At 43.0% G+C, this 19794-nt stretch overlaps 1 protein-coding gene across 1 annotated transcript; it reads right to left on the reverse strand.

Annotated features, from left to right (window-relative positions):
- Positions 1-970: 970 nt before the first annotated feature.
- On the reverse strand, positions 971-13619 carry GLO1 (glyoxalase I). Its single transcript, XM_066618641.1, has 6 exons — positions 13391-13619; positions 12201-12283; positions 9342-9482; positions 6339-6406; positions 4446-4535; positions 971-3086 (listed from the first exon to the last, which is right to left on the reverse strand). Exons 1-6 carry the CDS (start codon positions 13469-13471, stop codon positions 2998-3000), a joined length of 552 nt encoding a protein of 183 aa, XP_066474738.1. The 5' UTR covers positions 13472-13619; the 3' UTR covers positions 971-2997.
- Between the last annotated feature and the right edge of the window lie 6175 nt (positions 13620-19794).

Below are 19794 nucleotides of genomic sequence, written 5' to 3' on the forward strand. Positions count from 1 at the left end.
GGAGAAGGAACACATAAGTACTTTTGAAAGTGGAAGTCTCACCCATACTGTTTCTAGGCCATAACCTCTGCATGTTTTCCAGACTTCTGCCAGCTCCACACCTGTTGGTCTAATCCAGGAGTCTCCGAACCCTGGCCCAGGGTCCAAATTGGCCCTCAGGAGAATTTTATCCAGCCCTCACTGTTCCCCAGCTTCTTGGGGATAAAAATAACTCAAAAGACACATTTCCAGATATATACCGCATTCAGCCACTAGAGTGCTGAATATAATGCAATTTAATAGAAAGAAATTGTCCCATTACATTCAGCACCTACAACGGCTGAAAATATATACCTAGTATATTCCTCATTCAGCCACTAAAGTGCTGAAAGTATTGCTATGTAATGAAAAGAAATTATTCCATTACACTGCATTACATTCAGCACCTCTAGTGGCTGAATGAGATCTGTACCGATGTCGAGAGACCTGGAATATAAATATAAATTAAAGTTTGTTAAACTTAACAGAGTAGAAACTGAGACAAAAAATTTTTTGCGATTTGCATCATAGGTTGCTTGATGCTTTTTCAAAATCCCTTTCTTCCTGTGAAAGTCAATTTTTCCCTCTGCTCCCCACCTCCTTCCACCCTCACCCACCTATTGTAGTCAAACTCTCTCAGTACATCGGTTCTCCATGTACTATTTATTTTTCAGCCTCTGACACCGTGTCAGATGTACAATGTGGCCCTTGTGCTGAAAAGTTTGGAGACCTTTGGTCTGATCATATGCAAAATAGTCCAGCTGAATAGGATGCTGCCAGCAATTCTTTTGAGTGAATACAGATACCCTTGATACAGTTCTCCCTTGTAAGCAATACTTTTGCTCATTTGTCAGTGGCAGGGAATGATGCTAAATCCAGTGTTTAGTAGGGTGGGATCTTGTGTTAATCACATCTACATACTCTGGCAAAAGAACATCACATAGACCTTAACTTGGAAATAAATATTTTTTATTTGATACCACAGTGCACTCCAACTAGTTAATCTCAAAAGGAGGCCTCAAGTGCAGCTAACAATATACAAACTATTAAGTAATGCCTTTGATTAGGAATTTTTGGCAATGTGTGTATTGCATAGCCTAATGTGTCAATATAAAACACTGATTTAACACTAACTGGCTCATGTGTCAGATTTGTAAACCTCAGGAGTTCCCAGTTATACAAAACTAGAATTCAACAGTATTTTTAAAGAGGCAGACAAGAAGTATAGCACAATGGGTGCTAAGATACACCAAGATTGGAGATGTCTAGTACAGGGTTGTCAAACATGCTTTATTCAGCAATCTTAATAGCATTCATGTCTCCTGCTGAGGGCCAGCAGTGATGTCATTAAGTAAGTGATTGCCAGAAATAAGCACTTTTTTCCACTTAGGAATTTTTTAGCTGAAAACGTAATATTAGAAAATGTAAATTTTGATCGTATTTCCAAGGTATGGGAGAGCCCAATTATTATGTGGGGTGCACTTTCAGCAGTGCCACTTCTTGCCAAGGCACTGCTTCACAGCTCAGCTGCTGTGAGCAGTTGATGGTGGTGCTGGGAGAGTCCAATTATCACAGGTCCTTACGTTTGACATCCCTGGTCTAGTATTTAAATAAAACTGAACTCCTATATTTTAAACTAATCAAAGACAGAAAACTTATAAAAACCATGCACACTATTTTTAGCCAGTGTGTTTCACCAAGCCCCAAAAGGGCAAGCAAGAATGCTGTTATTAGCATTCATACATGTACATATGGGAAACATCATACTCTGCTCAGCTCTAAATGAACTACCATTTTCTCCACAACATTTGAATATTGGGTACTTAGTGACAGGCTTTTGTAAGCCTGTTTTCTAGAATAATCTATATTTAAATACCCCACAATTGGACTGAGTAGCATTGTATACTGGACAGCAATCCTATGCATACTTCCTTAGAAGCAAGTCCAAATGGAATTCTATGGCTAATCTCCAGACCATTAATGGAACAGCACAGCAGCTCCATTGATGACCAGAAAGAACATTCTGTTCATACAATGACCCCTTGGGCAAGCAGAACGCTCCCAGTCATGGAGGGAGAGTCTGATAGCAAAAGCCTGGATGTTACCCTCTGGGGCATACTTCTGAATAAACATGCATAGGACTCAGCTGTAAAATTGTTTTACCCAGATGGAGAGTCACTTCCATAGGAAACCTGAAAGCTCACAAGATGTTCCAATACCCATTTGCTTACTACCACATATAAAAAGCCCAAACAAATTTTTGTTAAGGTCATCTTAACAGCTGGAGCTTTGACTCCATCAGATAAAATAGGAACAAGACTAAGGGCGCAATCTAACCCCTTATGTCAGTGCTTTCCAGCACTGGCATAGTGGTGCCAATGGGACTGCATCCTGCAGTTGCGCATCACTCATGAAGTCCTCCGCAAAGTAAGGGAATGTTTGTTTCCTTATCTCGGAGCTGCACTGCCCTTATGTCAGTGCTGGAAAGCACTGACATAAGGGGTTAGAATTGCACCCTAAGCATTCTACTCCAGCTTGAAACATTTCAGATTTGCCATCTTCATCCAGTTAAAGATAGCCATTCTTATATTTTTTTTTTGTCCGCACGTTTACATAATACAAATGGAGCAATGTTTCCTACACCAAATTTTTATTTAGACTGAAAATGAAAGTCTGGTTATACAACATTGCAGTCATCCAGGAAAAAAGATTACTGTAAAGATTTCTGCACAGGATACACCAAATAATTGCACTTCCAGAATTTAATTGTTCACTCCTATTAAGCTAGAATCTATTCAGGACATCAAGCCAAATAGGCAAAAACAAATCCCAGAGTTCAACAGAAGACTGCTGAATTGTTCTACAAGGGCTTTTGTTCAATACATCAACTGCATTTTGTTCAACTGAATATGAATCTAGTAAGATACTGTTCTAAATTCTCATGTCTTAATGAAAAGATCGCTGTGCAGTATTTCAAACTTAAATTAGAGTCACCATGTGGTTAGGATTCAGGATTTCAATCCAGTAGCCATCAGGATCTTGAATAAAAGCCAGTCCTTTCATTTTACCTAGAGAAGGACGAGTATAGTTATAACTAACATAGAAAAAGTCAACAATTCAGGTTTCAAGCCTCAAAACTGTACACACTAATATCTTTCAATATCTTCTCCTGCCAAAATAGCGGGTAAAGGGTTTAATTGTTGCTTCCTGTTGCTATTTTATTGCAAAGCCCAAGATATTAAGCATTCCATGTAAGTAGTAGTGCAAAGTACTTTGCAAGTAGTGCAAAGTAAAACACTGCATTCGGATAAGAAAGTGATGGCAACTGTGTTGCCTCTTCCCGACCAAGAACTGGACAGATCAATAATTGAAGTCTGGAACTCATGGGACTTAGAGCCCAATCTTGAGTTTGACAAGCCAACTTACCGCTGGTGCGCATTGTTGCAAGGCATGTTTGCGAGCTCCAACGCTGGGTAAGCACCCGTGCTAGCCCAGCGCTGGGTGGGTATCCGGCCTCCACCACTCAGTGGTCACATGGACCTCCGAGCAGCGAAGAGGAAAGCAGGGACAAGGGGGAGGCGACATTAGGGGGAAGGACGAGGTGGGTGGAGGGCAGGGAGGAGGCATGACGGGGAGGCAGCTAGGCGGGACCGGTGGAGTAGTGTTCCACGGGATCCTGAGCCTTCACATCAGGCTTGGTGCTTGACACAAAGGCTCTTATCTCACCACCAACCTTTTGGTCGGTGGTGAATCAAGTAGCCCCATTGTGGGGCTACTCCCTTTACCTGAGGGAAGGGGATGAAAGTCCTCTTCTCCCAAGGTGCAGCCTGCGGCTACCATGCAGCCGTGTGCCCCAGGAGCACAGGACTGAATTCTTAGATTTCTTCCAGCAAGGCTCCTTTTCATAAATAGTTATGCAGCATAATAATACCATGGATAGCAGAGAGAAAGTGTAGGTGGGGGTAATGCAAGTTTGTCCTACTTTAAGCTCAGGTCCCCCTTCTAACCTTATTGTACTTTTTGAGGTTCCAGACCCAGCACCAATGATCTATTCTGCAGAAAATCATGCAGATATGCATGTGCATGACCTCTTACTACATGCAATGCACTGTATATGGGGGACTAATCCAACACTGGCATTAGAAGGCTAGAACACATCATGTCCACTGCTTTCCAAAAATCATGCACAAAGTAGCAGCTCTTCCAAATCAGGTTGAATCAAGCCATGAGGGGAGCAGTCACCCCCACAAACCCAATGTGGGTCAATGATGATTCCTTACTAAGGGCCTTCAACATTTGGCGAGTAACGGGGACAAGGCTCCACCTGCAACAAGATTCTTTCCCTCAAATTTGCATCCCCTCATCAGGCATTGCACACACTCCCAACTGCACAGCCTGAGAACAATTTACTTGTGCTAAAGGCTTACCATCATCTGGTTTTTTGACAAATTTCACTCCCAACTCCTCAAATCTTTTGCAAGCTGTATTTACATCAGGGACAGCAATTCCAATGTGACCTGGACAGCAACAAAGCAATCAAGCATACATGTAAACAAAGTCTTCATTCATAAAATACCAGCTTCCTGTATCTCACAGAGGCCCACCAGATGCCTCAGGGAGCACACAAGCCCACAAGACACTTGCATCTCGATGCCACTCCCCTGCATCTCACATTCTATTTACCCTCGCACCCCCAATGAAGAAACCAGACTGCACTTGGGTTTAACTTGGGCCACTTTATTAAAAACAAGTGACCCATTTTTAACACATGAAACCTACTTAACACATCTTCCCTGCCTTGTCAGTCTGGGGTAGGCAAAAAAACTGCCATCCATGGCCAATCCGGATGACAGAAAAAAAATCCTACCTGGTCCTCATAATGAGCAACCAGCTAATCTCAGACTGTACATACCCACCATGGTTTGTAACCTGTGATGGAGTTTTCCCTCCAGAAATCTGTCCAATTCCCTTTTAAAAGGCATCTATGCTGGATACCACCACCACATTCACAGACTAATTACTCAACGGGTAAAAAATATTTCCTTTTGTCTGTCCTCACTCTCCTGACACTCAATTTGAGTGGATGTCCCTTAGTTCTGGTGTTCTGAGAGAGGGAAAAAGAGCATGCTCTATCCACTCTATCGATCCCCTGCATAATTTTGTATGTCTCAATCATGTCCCCCCTTGGGTGCCAAAACCAGAATTGCATCTCAGAAGCCTCTGGAATGCACTCTGAGGTATGCAGAGGCCACGCGGGTCCTCTTGCCCCTCAGAATACTTCCTGGACATGACTGGAAGGCACTTTTGGTCATGTCTGGGAGGTCTGGTGAGGTCCTTCAGCCTTGGGTTTGTGTTAAGTCAAATCCATGAGTTCTGAACACACAGATGAGGAGGGCCTACTGTACTGTTTTTTCCATTCAAAGCCATTATCTGTACTAGAAATTTATAGGCAATTGGCTAAAGAGGAAACTATTGCCCTTTTGATCTGCATCTTCCAAGGACTGGTGTCATTGCTTTCATTCCTGGAATAACACCAATTAAAAAGTTACTGGCCAAGCAACAAATGTCCTAAAAATATACATGCAATAAATGCATGCGCAGGGGTGGGGCATACATTTACAATATGGACTCTTCAGTATCTCAATATTTTTATGGTTAACCTTCAATATACTATACAGGCATCTCTCATTTTACAGAGATGAGTGTGCATGTCACGTTCATGAAAATCAGCACATATTTCAAACAGGTGTAAATTAAAAATCAAAAGCAACACAGAAAGCCAGTCAAGCATGCAGGAGTGCCACAAATTTACCATTTTATGTCTAAAATTAGCATGTGTAAATTAGGTTTCGGTATTAATTTTGGAAGTGATTTATTTCAAGAGTGTGTAAATCACGCCCATATAAAATAAGAAGTATCTGTATACTAAATAGAAAAAGCAGAGGCAATTAATGACAAATTTTGGTCTTTTATGGTTTCAAGGGTTAAGCACTCAACCTCAATCCTAACCATCTTTCCAGCACCAATTAAGTTGCAAATGCAGCCCTGAAGTAAGGAAACACTCGTTCCCTTACCTTGAGAAGGTCTCCATGACTGCCCACCACCACTACAGGATGCAGCGCATGCCGCATTGGCATGACTACATCAGCACTGAAATATTATTTAGGATTGGGCTATAAATTTTTAATTTAAACAATTCCTATTATAAGGATGAAGAAGCAGACTTATACTAAAATGTTTGACATCCAATAAAAGGTGGGATCTTGTTGGAGGTTCACTGACAGTTATGGAAGGAGGAAAGAGCTTTCTTCACAACATACCAAATCCTCGGGGGTCTGAATTTCCATGGTGGTAAGCCTGGTTCTCATCATTTTCAGTACCCCAGTTGCTGAAAGGGAAAAAAAAATCAAGTAGATTTCTAAGACATAGTAGAAAATGTTTAACATTTCAGAAAGCAGTTTCTCAAAGAAGGTTTCCATCACAGGGGATGAACAAAACAAAAAAAAGCAATTAAAGTAAAGTAGAAATGGGAATTATTAACTATGCCAGAGATTGACAAACAAGGAATATAGGACTTTGCGGATAAAATGGTCCCCCTTTTTGAGTTACTGCCGTCTATTAGATAATACATACTGGTAGTCCCCTACTTTAGGACATCCAACTTAAAGATTTCCCAGCTCAAAGACACCTGCATCACACGTTTGCACAGTCCATATGCTCTGACATTTCCACACAGACACATTAGCATCTCTCTTCCTCTCCTGAACCAGTGCTATGTTTTGGAGATACGGAAATAGTGAGTAAAGGGTAACAAGTACAGTACTTAATAGGAATGTATTCATGTTCCTCTCCAACTAATGCCAATGCAAATTGTAAAATGCAACTAATACAAATAAAGCCCCCTTCCCTCCAAGGGCCACTTTGTACACTAACCACTTGCACACCACAACAGCATTAACACAGAGTGTACATTCACTAGGGAGTGTGTTATTTTATAGATCAATATTTCTACACTGTTTTTCCAACCACTACAGAAAGTTGCTCACTTTGCATGAATAAATGTTGTTGCAGCGCAAGATGCTGCTTTGGGAAGCACCCAAGGCTTGTTATGGCCTTGTTGCTTGTTGGGAGTGTAGAGCACTGAAAGATGTCGCAGTTTGGATGCTGCTTGGGAAGCCCACAAGGCCTAGGGCCTGGTGGCTTGCTGGGAGTACAGAAAGCAGATGCACTGAAGGGTTAGTAGGAACTGAAATAGCAAGGATGAGACGGCAGTCATAGATTCAAAGGGTATAATGCTGTCAGGAGAGCTCGAAGCAGAACGCTGGGAGATCAAGAGAGAATGCGCTCCTCCCGGCTAGCCCGCTCAGCCTTTATTGAATCTTAAAAACATGACACAATACTATTACAACATTAAGGGTTATTAAAGGTTAATAAGATTATACTGGCTGCCTACTAGCTAGTTCTGGCTTGACCACAATACACATTCCTGAGATATGATTCTGTTGTTCACAGCACTGGGTTCAGAGTCATCACCAAGGCCAAGAGTTTGCTCTTGCCACGCAGGCACAGAATGTGTTCTGCTATTGCCACATTTGCCAAGGCATTCAAAACCTAGTGCTTGTGCATTCTATATTTACTGCAAATGTTTCAGCTTAAAGTACATTCCATTATCCAAATTTTTGAACAATTATTAACCCATTTAATTTTGTATTGAATCAATGATATTTGCTGATACCCACATCCTTTTGAATATTTCACCTATTTCATGGAAGTTAACTGTGGGATAGAAAAAGTGATTCTGAGTGCCCTTACTGTAGAAAAAAGGTTTATATTAAAACATTGTAAAGTTAAGTGCCCTATTACTATTACCCAGAAGACTGAGGCCTTTCTAACCTTATCAACATTTGAATGAACGGCTTACAGACAATAACTATGTATGCACATATTTTTGGATGTTTGGAAGCATGTTTAAATTATACATTATTAACAGTATTACTGCTTTTCAATGAAAAGTTCACAAAGCAGTTTACAGAGAAAATCAAACAAGGAATGGCTCATAGTATATTCATTGTTTATGGTTTCTAGCAGCAGTTCTCAAACTTTTTGGTCTCCAATGCCCCTTACACTCCTAAACAGTCTCAGGAAGCCACAGAATGATGCAGTCCTGAATAGTTAGATAGAGGCCACTTGTAGTGTGCTCATGGAGCCCCTGAAGGGGCATCAGAGAGCCCCAGAGCTCCCAGACACACACTTTCACCTCTCACAAAAATCAAGAAAGAAAACAGTAAGTAGGATCTCAAGCATTGTTCTTAGTGCTGTTAATACACTAACAAGAGACAAATTTCCATGTAAAAACACAGCAAAATAAGTCTCTAATGCTATGTCAGGAACAAGAAAGGTACAAGCCATTTTATGCACTGGAGCAAGCCTGCACCTAGCAAAATGTAACCTATTTTTAAAATCATTGCTCTGGTTCTAGTACTTACCACTTTTTGCTACTTCCTTTCTCCTTAAAGTTTACACTAGACTAGAATCCACTAGTATTTTTATTTTTATTTTTTTAACGAAGGTGGTTGACTGTGCTATTTTAGACCTATTCTCAGTACTGTATCTACTAAACTTAAGGTTTTAGCATTTCAGTCAAAACATTCTGGATAGAGTTCTTTTTCACAATAACATATGGTGACATACTGACAAGTTCTAAAAGACACTTTATTATGATTTGAAACATATGCCAGAATAAGCATTACTTTTTGTTGTTCAGTGACAAGCGTATGCTTAAGAAGCACTGTTCATGTAAACAATGTTAATTTTAGCTGTCAAGACATCCAGTGCTTCCTTCAAATCTTTTCACTTTGGAGTCTCTTTTCAAGAAGACTATTTCCATTCCTTGGGTTGTAACTGTACATTTTGAGTGTTAATCTGATACAATTTATTCTAGTTTTAAAACTTAATTTATGGTACACTTCAAACACAGAAAATCCATTTGTCTGATCATACCAAATTCAAATTTATTGCAAGTGGAATCTTGATTTTAAAAGAGGGGGAGCCAATGGAAGTCATCCAAGTCATGTTTTGGAAGTTATCATCTCTACCCTGAAAGCAATTTTTCCCCTATAGGATGTTTGGTGAATTGCTATGGTTACCTGGTATGCAAAAAGCACACAGCTCCCAAATCAAGATAGCTCAAACCCACCTTAGTTGTATACAATTCAAGGATACAGATGGAGAAAAAAAAAAGTACAAAATTTAAAAAACCATAAATAGATATATTTAATCTGTATTACAGATAAAGAGTTAATGTTTTACAATTCAATACTCACTGTGTTAATTCTAGTGTAGCCTTTCTAGAAAAAGTCCATGCTGTTTTCTCTTTTGCATTTTTTGGAATATCATTTTTATCTTCATAAGCCAGGAAGTAGAGGGAAAATTTCATAGTAGGGAAGTCACACTTCTGGAGAAGCCTAGAACAGAACAGAGCAATAATAAACACATATGGGAGAAAGAAAAGACAGTACCACATACATTTAAAGATTAGTAACTAAATCCTCACTTTTATGTGAACAATTCTGATCTGTCATTGAAAGCATGCCAGAAGTGTGTATTAGTTAGGATCCGAGGATCCCCCCCCCACCCGTCTCTTTTCAGTGACAATATAGAAGTTTCCACCTAATGGAATAGATGGGGTGGGGCAGCAGAAAACTACTCATTGTTTGGCGTGGCCTTTTTGTGTGTGTGTCCTCTTCAAAGAAAGAACTGTTAAAGACAAAAAAACTAAAAGTTTACAATAAAATTTTATAGGAAGGGATGTGGTAAGGCCTGGCTTTATTTCTCTGAAAACTGGTTGCACAAGATGATTCTGATGAGTAGCAATCAACTTACACCGAGTTAACATTCAGGCCTCTTCAAACATGCCAAACCTTTTGCACACTGCTAAGAGTGATGCCTCACTGTTGTATTCTAGTACTCCCTTACCAACACCAAGTGTATTTAAATATCTATCTCTTTCATTTGTGCTGCTTCAGCTAGCTCTAGGACAGGCAAGTAGGTTTAATGCTTAGTGTTCCTTCTCTCCCTTTCACTTTGTGTTGTAGACAACCTTAATTTCTCCATACCCACTTTCATGCCAAATGCACAAACCAGAGGGGGGGAAAAACACAGACACACAGAGCAAGCAGATAAAATGTCTTCATAGAAAGCCAAGCTTAAGTAGTAATTTTTTTCTGGTAGACAAGATCACATGAACTTGTTGATCAACATGAATGTGCTGTTGCCTGAGAACTGGACTCTGTGTAGTAAAGTTCTCCATTCCAGTAAGGGGGGGGGGCGGAAGATGAAGATTTCGCATCAACTCCCTCCACCAACTCCTTCCCAAGGCTGATTTTAAAAAAGGGGTGTTGGGGAAGGGAGGAATCTTCACAGAACTAAGCTGCTTCGGAGAACTGGGCCGGTACAAAAACCTGGACATCTCATGTGGAGGGAAAGATTGTGCACATGTGCCTTTCAGCCATAGTGATGAAAAACTGATTCTTTTTTGGACTGTCCTATGGCACATATGAAGCCCTATGTCTCGGTGGGTACAAAAAAATGAAGAACATGCTCACAGCAAGAGAGCTGGATAGTTAAGGGAGAGGGGGAAGAAAGCAGAATTTGTATTGTAACAAGCTGATAGATGAGAATGTGGGAAGATCAAGACTTATTGTGCAGAGATTCAGGCTTATGAAGGAACACTGCAACAGATCTATAAGCCCCTTGCCTTAATTCTGGGCAGGAGCATGGCAGGCTGCACTTGCTCAGCAGAAAGGAAATGAATCACAAATTAATGTACCTGTGTGTTCTGCAGATAGTTTGCACATATGTTGGAGGATGCTGGGAGGTGTTTGGGAGATGAATTGGTGCTGAATAGTAAGCCAGGAGAATATTTGTAAAGTGTTGGTGGGACTTATTTCAGAATAAACATGCACAGGCTTGAACGGTTTGGTTGTCAAACAATCAGCAGCTTTCCTCCTTAACCTTTCAAAGCAAAACTCCCAAATCTTTGGCACAACTCATTCATGAGATGTTAGAAACAAGAGTCCAGGTGTCTCATAAATATACTTGCTTCTTACAAACTCAATTCACCAACATATGCTATCAGCCACAATTTTTCAAAATACCCAATGACACTGGTTAATTTGATACAAGGCTGCTGGATCAGGCCAAAGGCCCATCTATTCCAGCTTCCTGTATCTCACAATAGCCCACCAGATGCCTCAGGGAGCACACAACAAGAGACCTGCATCCTGGGTGCCCTCGCCAACATCTGGCATTCTGAGGTACTCTAGTTCGAAAATCAAGAAGTTGCATATACCCATCACGGCTTGTAACCTGTAATGGACTTTTCCTCCAGAAATTTCTCCAATTCCCTTTTATAAAGGCATCCAGATCAGATGCCATCACCACGTCCTGTGGCAAGGAGTTCCACAGACTAACTACACCCTGGGTAAAGAAATATTAATATATGCAACATGACTGTTAGGCCTTTATACCAATACATAAATGCTCAAACTACCTAGAGATACTTCTTCCCAGTTCAAACAGTATAGCTTTTCACAGGATTAACATTACAACCAGGTAATTAGTTCATATGAATCAGTGTTTCAACACCAAGGATAACAGCCTCAGATACAAGAGCTGAGAGATATCATTCAACACAACATTTAAAGTTAAATTAAAAAGCACACTAACAAAATGGGTTGCAAAAAGCATATTGCTCCCCATGATTAGAGCAATGTTTCAGCTCTTGCCAACAAGCAAAAAAAATCAGGGGTTTGGGTCCTCTTTCATTGCCCCTGCCTACAACAGACAAGATACTGGGGCAGGTGGTAGATGAAGAAATGCAGCAGCACTGGGGCAGGAGATTTCTACTGCAGGAATGACAACACCCCCTTTTCCCCCAAGAATGGCTTGGGATCACTTCAAAGGAGAGATAAATCTAATTCCCACTTTCTAGTTTTCTCCCTCTAATTTGAATTCTTTTGAAGACGTTTAGTCATGATTTGTTAAAATCGTAAACCATGCAAAAAGTAGGTCATGTAATTATGTCTCTAACCTCACATCTTTACAGGCAAGATTGCCTTTTTGGAAGAATAGGCTGTTGAGTAATGAAAAAAAAAAACTGGCAAAAAACAGTTTATACTTACGTCATTCCAAGCACTCTAGTATAAAAATCCAGTGACTTTTTTGGGTCTTTTATTCTTAGCATCGTCTGTTGCAATAGAAAATCCTATAGAAAGATCATTTGTTACACCTCTGTGCATCATGAAAACACATTAACATTGACAGAGTTTTCCCCCTAACTGTCAAGGCTGCAATTAGTGATCTCTCACAGCAAAAAAGAAAAAGAAAAAAGGTATTAAAAGCAATGAAATTATACAGCAATGTTTCAGAATTACAAGTTGTAACTGTCAACTGTGTTTGTTTTATGAACAGTAGCAGATGAAACTATCTGTGCCATGTTTCCTTTTAAATATAACATTGCAATGTAATGTTTCTACCTTTTAAAGAGACATTGGGTTCTAACAACTTCATTGAACCATATAAACTTCAAGACACACTTTTGTTAGTGAAACAGTATATTCAAGATATTTAGGATGCAAACTTCAACTAAGCACAAATCTAAAGGAATCATCACACAAAGTCAGCTTTATGCCCAATATTGTTCTTCTACAATATCTCTGCATGAATCTCTGCATGAGAAAAAATAAGGAACTGTCTTATTTTAAGAACAGGGTATAGTTAACTGCCTCACAAGGAAGAGAATATTAATGAATACATACATTAAAAGAGAAATATAATCATAAAACTAAATACTGTGCAAAACTCAGAAGTGCTGTATGACATTGTACAAAAAATTAGTAATTAAAATAGGATGAAGTACAAGATTAAGAGCACAAGACCATGCATATCTATTTGGAAGCACACCCTATTCAGGTGAATGGGATTTACTCCCAAGAAAGTGCATAGGATTTCAGCCTAAGTCACTACTTAGGAGATTGAGTTAAAAGGAAACTGGGTGAAAGTTCCGCAAGGTAAACACTCAGATGAAAGGAAAGGGAGTAGGCAGCTACTCCGCCTGGCCCACCCCAGGGACCCGGCTCACCCCTCCTTCATTAAGGCTGCCACCCTACACACAGAGGTCTGGAAACAAGCCCTACTGAAGTCAGTGAAGCTTACTCATGAGTAGGCATGCATGTAAGAATGCCAAGCTCTCCCCTTTGCAAGACAAGGAAGGGGCTGCCCTCAATCACCCGAGCATTTCGTGCTCCCTCCTCCTCCTCCTCCTCTCCACTACGTTGCAGTTTTGAATGCATGCGATTCCCCCCCCCCTTACCTTCGTGCTGGAGTCAGGGTCGGAGCAAGCACCGAAGGCTGCTTCATCGGTGAGGCCAGCGGACGCGACTTGCTCGGACATGCTGGTGCTGCCACTAGAGATCCACCCGAAGGAATCTTTCCAGCAGCTAGCGAGTGGAGGGGACCCAAGCAAGGAAAGCTTCAGCCAATGGGGGCAGGGATCGTACAAGGCAGCTTGCCCATCCCCACCTACAGCAGCACCGCTTCGCCCTTCCTACAACTCCCAAGATGCACTGCAGAAACGAAGCTGCACACCGCCTTTCGCTGTCGCATCACGCGTTGCTTTTAAAGGCAATGCGCACTGGCGAGCCGGGGCGATGGTGAAATTGCGGGCTTGAGCGATCAAGAGTCAGCGAGAGGGTTGTGCTCGTGCCTTCTGCTCTCAGTGCAGGGCGATGGGGTTGGAGTGGGCGAGTTGCTAGCAGTTTCAAAGAGCAATTCACAGCCCAATCCTATGCATGTCTACTCAGAAGGAAGTTCCATTAGAGTCAATGGGGCTTACTCCCAGGAAAGTGTGGATAGGATCGGGTTGTTAGAGGACTAAATTGTCCTCCAGTTAATCACACATGGATTCTAAGACAAGCGAGGTGATAGTTAACCTGCTAACTGGTCTCAGGGGTGCTTTTGCAAGTGGTGCTCCATTTAGCAGAGGAAGAGTACCGTAATTGCCGCGCTTCACCACAGCGTGATGTCTGCCAGTGGCTGTTGCTGATGCCTCTCCTGCACCTCTTTGTAGATTTGCGAGCCCTTCGGGGACAGGGAGGCTTTTAATTTTTGCATTCTATCTGTAAACTGCCTTATACTTTTTTGTTGTAAGTCTACAAATACTGTCGGGTGACCAGCTACAAAGTGTGACAAAGTGCCTCTACCTTTTAACAATTGCATAGAAGAGGGAATTTGGGCAGGTGCAGCTCAAAATGGAAGAGTTTAAACAGCTGCATCTGCCCAAATTTCCTCTTTTATGTAGTGGTTAAAGGTATAGGCACTCTGTCCCACTCTGTTTCTGGGAACCCTATATATAAATATTCTTAATAATAATAATTAATAGACAAAATACTGGGCTAGGAGTGGGGATCCTGGTTTAAATTCCCATGCAGCACCTTGGGTGATTTGGAGACAGTCATTCTGCGCACCAGGGTCTTGAGGGTGTGAGCCCCATAACGCACAATGGGATTTCTGAGTAAGACTTGAATAGGCTTGCTATGTAAGTGAGGTGCAGTGCAATCCCAAGCTGCACATGGGCCAGCATAAGTCCCTTGCACCAGCCCAGGAGGGTCACAAACGTGCCATAAAGCACATTTGCACCTCCTCGGGAGTCCTACGCGGAGGCTGACACAAGCCTCTGAGCTGACAGAGGCAGCAAGCCTGGGTCACCACAAGGTTCTGGGGTGGGCAGGGAGGAGGCGGGAGGGAGGCATTCTGGGCTGGGGGAGGGTGGGTGGGGAGCAGGAAGTGGGGCTGGGATCCAACACTTATGCTGGATCTCAACCCCCATTCCCAGGGAGAGCGGGGCGGCTTGAAGCCGCTCTGCTCTCCTCAGACCTGCGCCACCTGAGGAGGTGGTGCAAGTCCAAGGAGACCCATAGGGGCCAGGGTACCTTACCCAGGGGTAAGGAGAAAAGTTTCCTCTTGCCTCTGACTGAAACAATTCTGGCCTTTCTCCTGTGCTGGATATGGCGCAAGCCTCTTGGCTTGCCTATTCCAGCACAGGATACAATTGCGCCCTTAAACTATTAAAAAAGTTTAAAATCACAGTTGGCCCCACTATTTGTGAACGATGTATATGCCATGATATAAAAAGACAAGTTCTCTTAATGCATTTGGAATCAAGCAAAGCATGCTAACATAAAGGTAGTAATGGATTCTGGAAACAGGTTTAGCAGTGTCTTTTCTAGTGACTTTCTGCTGATGTTCTTTTGCATCTTTTTAGGTTGGGAGCCCTTTTGGGACAGGGAGCCATTAGTTATTTAATTATGTCTGTAAACCACTTTGAGCCCAATCCTGTGCTCAGCGGCATGGCTCCATGCTCCCGAGCACGGTACGTTTGCGAGCCTCAGTGCCAGGCTCCCACCCATGCTAGCCCAGTGTCAGCCAGTGCTGGCTAGCATGGGGCGGTCACCCAGCGTCCGCGGTTCAGTGGTCTCCTGGACCGCTGAGCTGTGGCACGGTAAGCAGGGGCGGGGATGAGGCGTTCCTGGGAGGGGGGAGGCCAGCGGGGGGCGGAGAGAGGGCGGGGGGAAGTGTGATGCGGAAGTGTGATGTGGGGAGGGGGCAGGCTGGAGGCGTGCCTGGGGGATGGAGGGAGGCGGGTCCGTGGAGCTCCACTCTGCAGGATGCAAGGCGCTTGTGGAGGGCTCCGCGCCCTATACGACCACCTTTACCTTACTCAGCGGTAAAGTGAGTAGCCCCATTGTAGGGCTGCTTACCCTACCTGGGGGAAGGGAATGAAAATCCCCTTCTCCCAAGGCGCCTCCCATGGTAGCCCGGGGTGCGCAGGATCCTGCGGCAGCTGTTCTCGGTGCTGCCGAGCCTGGGCGTCCTGGGCAGCTCAGGATTGGACTGCCCGTGACCTTTTCGTTGAAAAGCAGTATATAATCTTATATAATCTCAGATCTTATATATAATGCGCTTCAAGATTTTGTCACATTTTAGTGTGATCAAGAAAGAAAAGCCAAAACGGAACTAAGTCACATCTCAAAAAGGACATAGGAAAAGGTGCAGAAGAGAGCTACCAAAATGATTGGTTGAGGTACCTCTGTTATGAGGAAAGGCAGTATCGGGCACTCCTTAGTCTAGAACAGGGGTGCCCAAACTTTTTGGCAGGAGGGCCACATCATCTCTCTGACACTGTCAGGGAACAGGAAAAAAAAAAGAATTAATTTACATTTCAAATTTGAATTAATTTACATAAATGAATATATTAAAGATGGAGCTTATGTGACTGAATGAAGATCTTGCAATACTTCAAGGCCTATAAAAGGTCTTGCACAAAGCAAGGCCAACTTTTCCTTCACTGCCACTGCTGCATTACACACATGAAACAGCAAGCAGTGGAGGGAGCCCTTGGCCCACAGCTCATGCAAGAGGTTGAACAGTCACCCTCATGATGAGAGCAGTTGTGTCAGGACAGCATGGGCTCCAGCAAGTCTCCGGAGGGCCAGAAGCTCATTGGAGACTGGGGGATCCCCACGGGCCGTGTTCAGAGTCCCTGAGAGCAACAAGTGGAACCTGGGCTGGGGTTTGGGCACCCTTGGTCTAGAACAGGGGTACCCAAACTCCGGCCCACAGGCCACCTGTGGCCTGTAGTGCGTCCCCATCCGGCCCCAAGTGGGTCATGTGCCTCCAATGGGCACATGTCCCACAGAAGAATCACCGTGGCCCGCACTGCCCCAGCGGGTGAGCTCCCGGTATGTCTTTCTGGTATGTTGGGACAGACCAACCCAGCATCTGCGCAGGGCCTTTTATAGTGTTAAAGTAATGTGAGACTTGCAGGTCTTGTGTTACCTTATTGCTGAAAGCCCTTGTGTGCATGCTCTAGGCTAGTCTTTCCCTGCCAGGCTCCCGGACAACACGTGGAGACTGAAGCAGCAGGGACAGACAGAGTGCCTGCATCGCCACCTCCACGAGGGAGGTTGGGTGGGTGGGTGTGCGTGCGAGCAGGCAGGCAGGCGCTTCGCCAGCAAAGCGCAGGTGAGTGCTGCCTCCGCCGCACAGTAGCAGCAGAGCAGCAGCAGCAGGCACCTGGGAGAGAATGCTCCACCACGACTGTACAGCAGCAGCAGCAGCAGCAGCCACCACCCTCACCTACAAAGCTCCCTCCCTAAATAACTTTGGTGCAAAGAGTGAGTCTCTATTTTAAAAAACTTCATTCCTCAATGTGGAATTTTTCTGGTGGTTCCCCTCCTCTGCCCCCCTTTTCCTGTATAAAAAGGTGCACACCTGCCCTGCATTGTCTGCCTCTGGTTCTTAAAATGCTTGCTCTGTTGTGGAATTTTTCCTTTGGTTCTACCTGGTCTAGAAAAAGAAAAAAGATGCCTGAAGGGGACATGATTGAGACACACAAAATTATGTAGGGGGTGGATAGAGGATGTTCTGTTCTCTCTCATACAACACCAGAACCAGAATAGAATTGAGTGTTGGGGGAGTTAGAACATACAAAAGAAAATATCTTTTTACCCAGAATGTAATTAATTGTGGAACTTCTTGCCATTAGGATATGGTGATGGTGTCTGGCCCAGATGCCTTTAAAAAGGAGATCGAACAGATTTCTAGAAGAAAAGTCCATCACAGGTTACAAGCTTGCAACCTCCTGGAACATTCTGGTTCTCAGAATGCCAGGTACAAGGGAGTGGCAACAAGATGCAGGTCTCTTGTTGTCTTTTGTGCTCCCAAGGGTATCTGGTGGGCCGCTGTGAGATACAAGAAGCTGAACTAGGTGGGCCTTTAGGCTGATCCACTGGGGCTCTTCTTAAGCTCATGACAATGCATCACTCTCTACATCCCAGAAGTTTTGTGATAGTCTTTACCTTCCAAGAAAATCAGGTGGAAGAGGTCTTTTACAAGATAGACAGAGGAAGAAAATTGAGCCCCTAATGATTATCTCAAGAAGAGCAAAAAAGGACTGTTGGTCAAAGTGTCTATAAGTAACCTATTAGTGAAAGTGAAAGAAAATAAAGAAGACTACAAAAAGGATGAAAATTGGGAAGGAAACCAATTTCACGGGCGATATTTGAAAGACATTGATACTAAAATTAATAAAGCAAACACCCGGAAATGGCTGCAGAATGGTCACTTTCAGAAAGAAACAGAAGGTCTCATCCTAGCTGCGCAGGAACAGGCACTTGCAACAAATGATATCAGAATACCAGTGACAACAGTGAACGTTAACTTTATAAAATGAAAGATTAAACTGTCAACTATCAAGTCAGTACCTGTTGTGCAATTGCTTAAATTCACTATAAAGGACATCATGATAGAGATGGTAAGAGTTGTAGCAGCTATGGTTCACTGGAATCTTTACAAGCAATGCAATTTACCTTCACACCAAGTTTCCTGGGATAATAAACCTGATGAAATCACTGAGCAAAGATTATTTGGGACTTCAGATTACAGACATAAAAATCTGGAACACAATATACAGGAATAACAGTAATTGACAAAAAGAGAAATCAAGTTTGAATCATAGATATTGCAATCTCAGGTGACAGTTTAACTGAAGATAGAGAACATGAGAAGATCACAAAATATCAAGACCTGGGAGTAGAAGTTGGGTGTCTTTGGGAGAGGAAGGTCAATATTATGCCAATTGCCACTAGAGCCCTTGCAGCAGTGCCTATAAAGTTTAAAGAAACACCTCAATATCCTTGTCCTTAAACAAATTACACCAGCTCAGCTCCAGAAAACAATGTCACTTGGAAGAGTAAGAAGCCTACAGAGATATGCAATTCCCAGGATCTTGGCTAGGTCCCGAATTGCAGAATTTAACCAGCCCAGCATAGGCTGTGGCAAAGTAGTATAATAATAAATAAATACAATTGCCTAGCAGTGCAAATGGTGTAGGGTAGGAAGTTGCTGTTGTACATGCAAAATGATTCTATCCCATTATTGGATCACCTGGTTCCATGTCCAACGGTCAGTGCTGTCTTTGCACACCTTGGAATCTGATGTGTCCTTCCGCTTATAGTCCCGGTCGGGTGCATGGAAGCCTCATGACACTGCATTGGCTCTGAATGTGCTTTTTCTGAATCCTTCCGCCTGCCAACCCTGAATGTCTTGTTCTTCTGGGCAGAAGAAGGAAGCTGCCCAGCCCTTGGTGGATGAAAGTGAATTCACTGTGCACCCCAATCCCCACACATCTATCTTTTCGAGCAAGGTCGTCAAGGGACTGTTCTGAGGTAGAAGAAAGAGGGGTAATGTGTATACCTTGTGCCCTGGATTAAAACAGGGGAGCTGGTGAGCAAATAGTGCAGAATTATTAGTTAATGGTAGACAGGGGGGCCTGGTGTGCTGTGGTCCATAGGGTCACAAAGAGTTGGACACAACTTAATGACTGAACATGTCCCCCTATCTCTATGCTATGGTCTTAGTCCATAGCAGGACCCTGTATAACTGCTACTTTAGAATAAAACCAAGCCTAGGTGAAAACACATTTAACATAATGGTATATAACATCAGGATGGTTTAGTTGTTTCCTGCGATTTGGATGAAGATGTAGTTGATCTGTATTCAGGTTTTAGTGATGATGATGGCCTAAATGAAATCCCATGTCATCCCTTCTTTTCCTGCATTGTTTACTGTTTCTGTATTGCATTTGTAGCAAAACTCTTGTAGACCATGGGGAGGAGCTGGGCAGTCCAATCCTGAGCTGCCCAGTGTGTGGGGCTG

This window comes from Tiliqua scincoides, chromosome 1 (genome assembly GCF_035046505.1).
Source record: "Tiliqua scincoides isolate rTilSci1 chromosome 1, rTilSci1.hap2, whole genome shotgun sequence".
Taxonomy (NCBI): Eukaryota; Metazoa; Chordata; class Lepidosauria; order Squamata; family Scincidae; genus Tiliqua; species Tiliqua scincoides.